Below are 1,082 nucleotides of genomic sequence, written 5' to 3' on the forward strand. Positions count from 1 at the left end.
GCCGGTTCTCCTCCACGGTGAGCGTGAGGACGGGGGAAGGGAAGGTGGGGGTGTTGTCATTAATGTCCAGGATAATGACCCGGCCCTCGAAGAGGTCCACCCAGCTCTGCGAGGGGCCGATGACTGATACCTCGAAGTCCAAGAAGCACTCGTTCTCGTCGAAGATCATCTGGCACTGCGGCAGCTTCTCGCGGTCGATGCGCCGCTCCGTGGTGCTCAGCTCCCCGGTCATGTTATCGATCTTGAGGTAGTCGGAGCCTGATTCCAGGCTGAATGTCACCTCTCCGGAGCCCGTCACGATGCCCAGGTCGGCGGCCACGTTGCCGATGCGGATGTCGGCGGGTCCCTCCTCGGCAAGCCGGTATTTCAGCAGCTGCTTGGCCGCTGCCAGGCTGACCCGGAGCGGCGGAGGCAGGAGGAGCAAGAAGCAGCAGCAGCAGCAGTGCACAAAGCCGAGAAGAGTCCGCATTTTCCTCATCTTCTTCTCCCCGACCCCCCCACCCCCCTCCTCTCACTCCCCGATAAACTCCCCTGATGAGCCAACGGAGCGGCCGAGCGAGCAATTATAGAATCCTTCTGCTCCCGGAAACTTAGCGCCTCATGGCTGGTGCAATCGGTGGGCAAAACCCCGCTGCTGCCTCCTCAGCTGCTCGCCCTGCCTCCCAGCTGCGATATACTTACAGTTCACGGGACAGTGTATTTTGCTTTTTAAAGATTCATCTCGGCAGATAGGATGGGATTTTCCTCCTCCTCCCCCTTCTCCTCCTCCTCCTGATTTTACTGTAATCACTTTGCAAGGTTTGCAATAAAAGCCGGAGCTGCACCGTGCGATCTGAAGCCCCCCAGGTCGTCTTCTTCGACACCGGAGTTAACTACAATTCACACTCTCTCTTCTCTCTCTCTCTCTCTCGCCCTCTCAGTCGTTCACGACAAACGCATTAGATTTATTCTCTCCCCTATCCGCACACACAGGAAAAAAAATGTGATTTGCTTTATTCAACGGGCTCGAGTCCGGAAGAACTCCAGATCCTCTTAGCATGGACAGTTCTTTAAAAATATTAATAATAATTTAAAAAGATAAA

At 55.1% G+C, this 1,082-nt stretch overlaps 1 protein-coding gene across 1 annotated transcript in view; it reads right to left on the reverse strand.

Annotated features, from left to right (window-relative positions):
- PCDH7 (protocadherin 7) overlaps positions 1 to 1,075 on the reverse strand; it is a 265,627-nt gene extending 264,552 nt beyond the window's left edge. Inside the window, exon 1 of the mRNA XM_019615150.1 lies at positions 3 to 1,075. Coding sequence (XP_019470695.1) covers positions 3 to 478 — 476 coding nt within the window. The 5' untranslated portion in view covers positions 479 to 1,075. The remainder of the gene's footprint in view (positions 1 to 2) is intronic.
- Between the last annotated feature and the right edge of the window lie 7 nt (positions 1,076 to 1,082).

The sequence above is a fragment of the Meleagris gallopavo genome, chromosome 4 (genome assembly GCF_000146605.3).
Source record: "Meleagris gallopavo isolate NT-WF06-2002-E0010 breed Aviagen turkey brand Nicholas breeding stock chromosome 4, Turkey_5.1, whole genome shotgun sequence".
Lineage (NCBI taxonomy): Eukaryota > Metazoa > Chordata > Aves > Galliformes > Phasianidae > Meleagris > Meleagris gallopavo.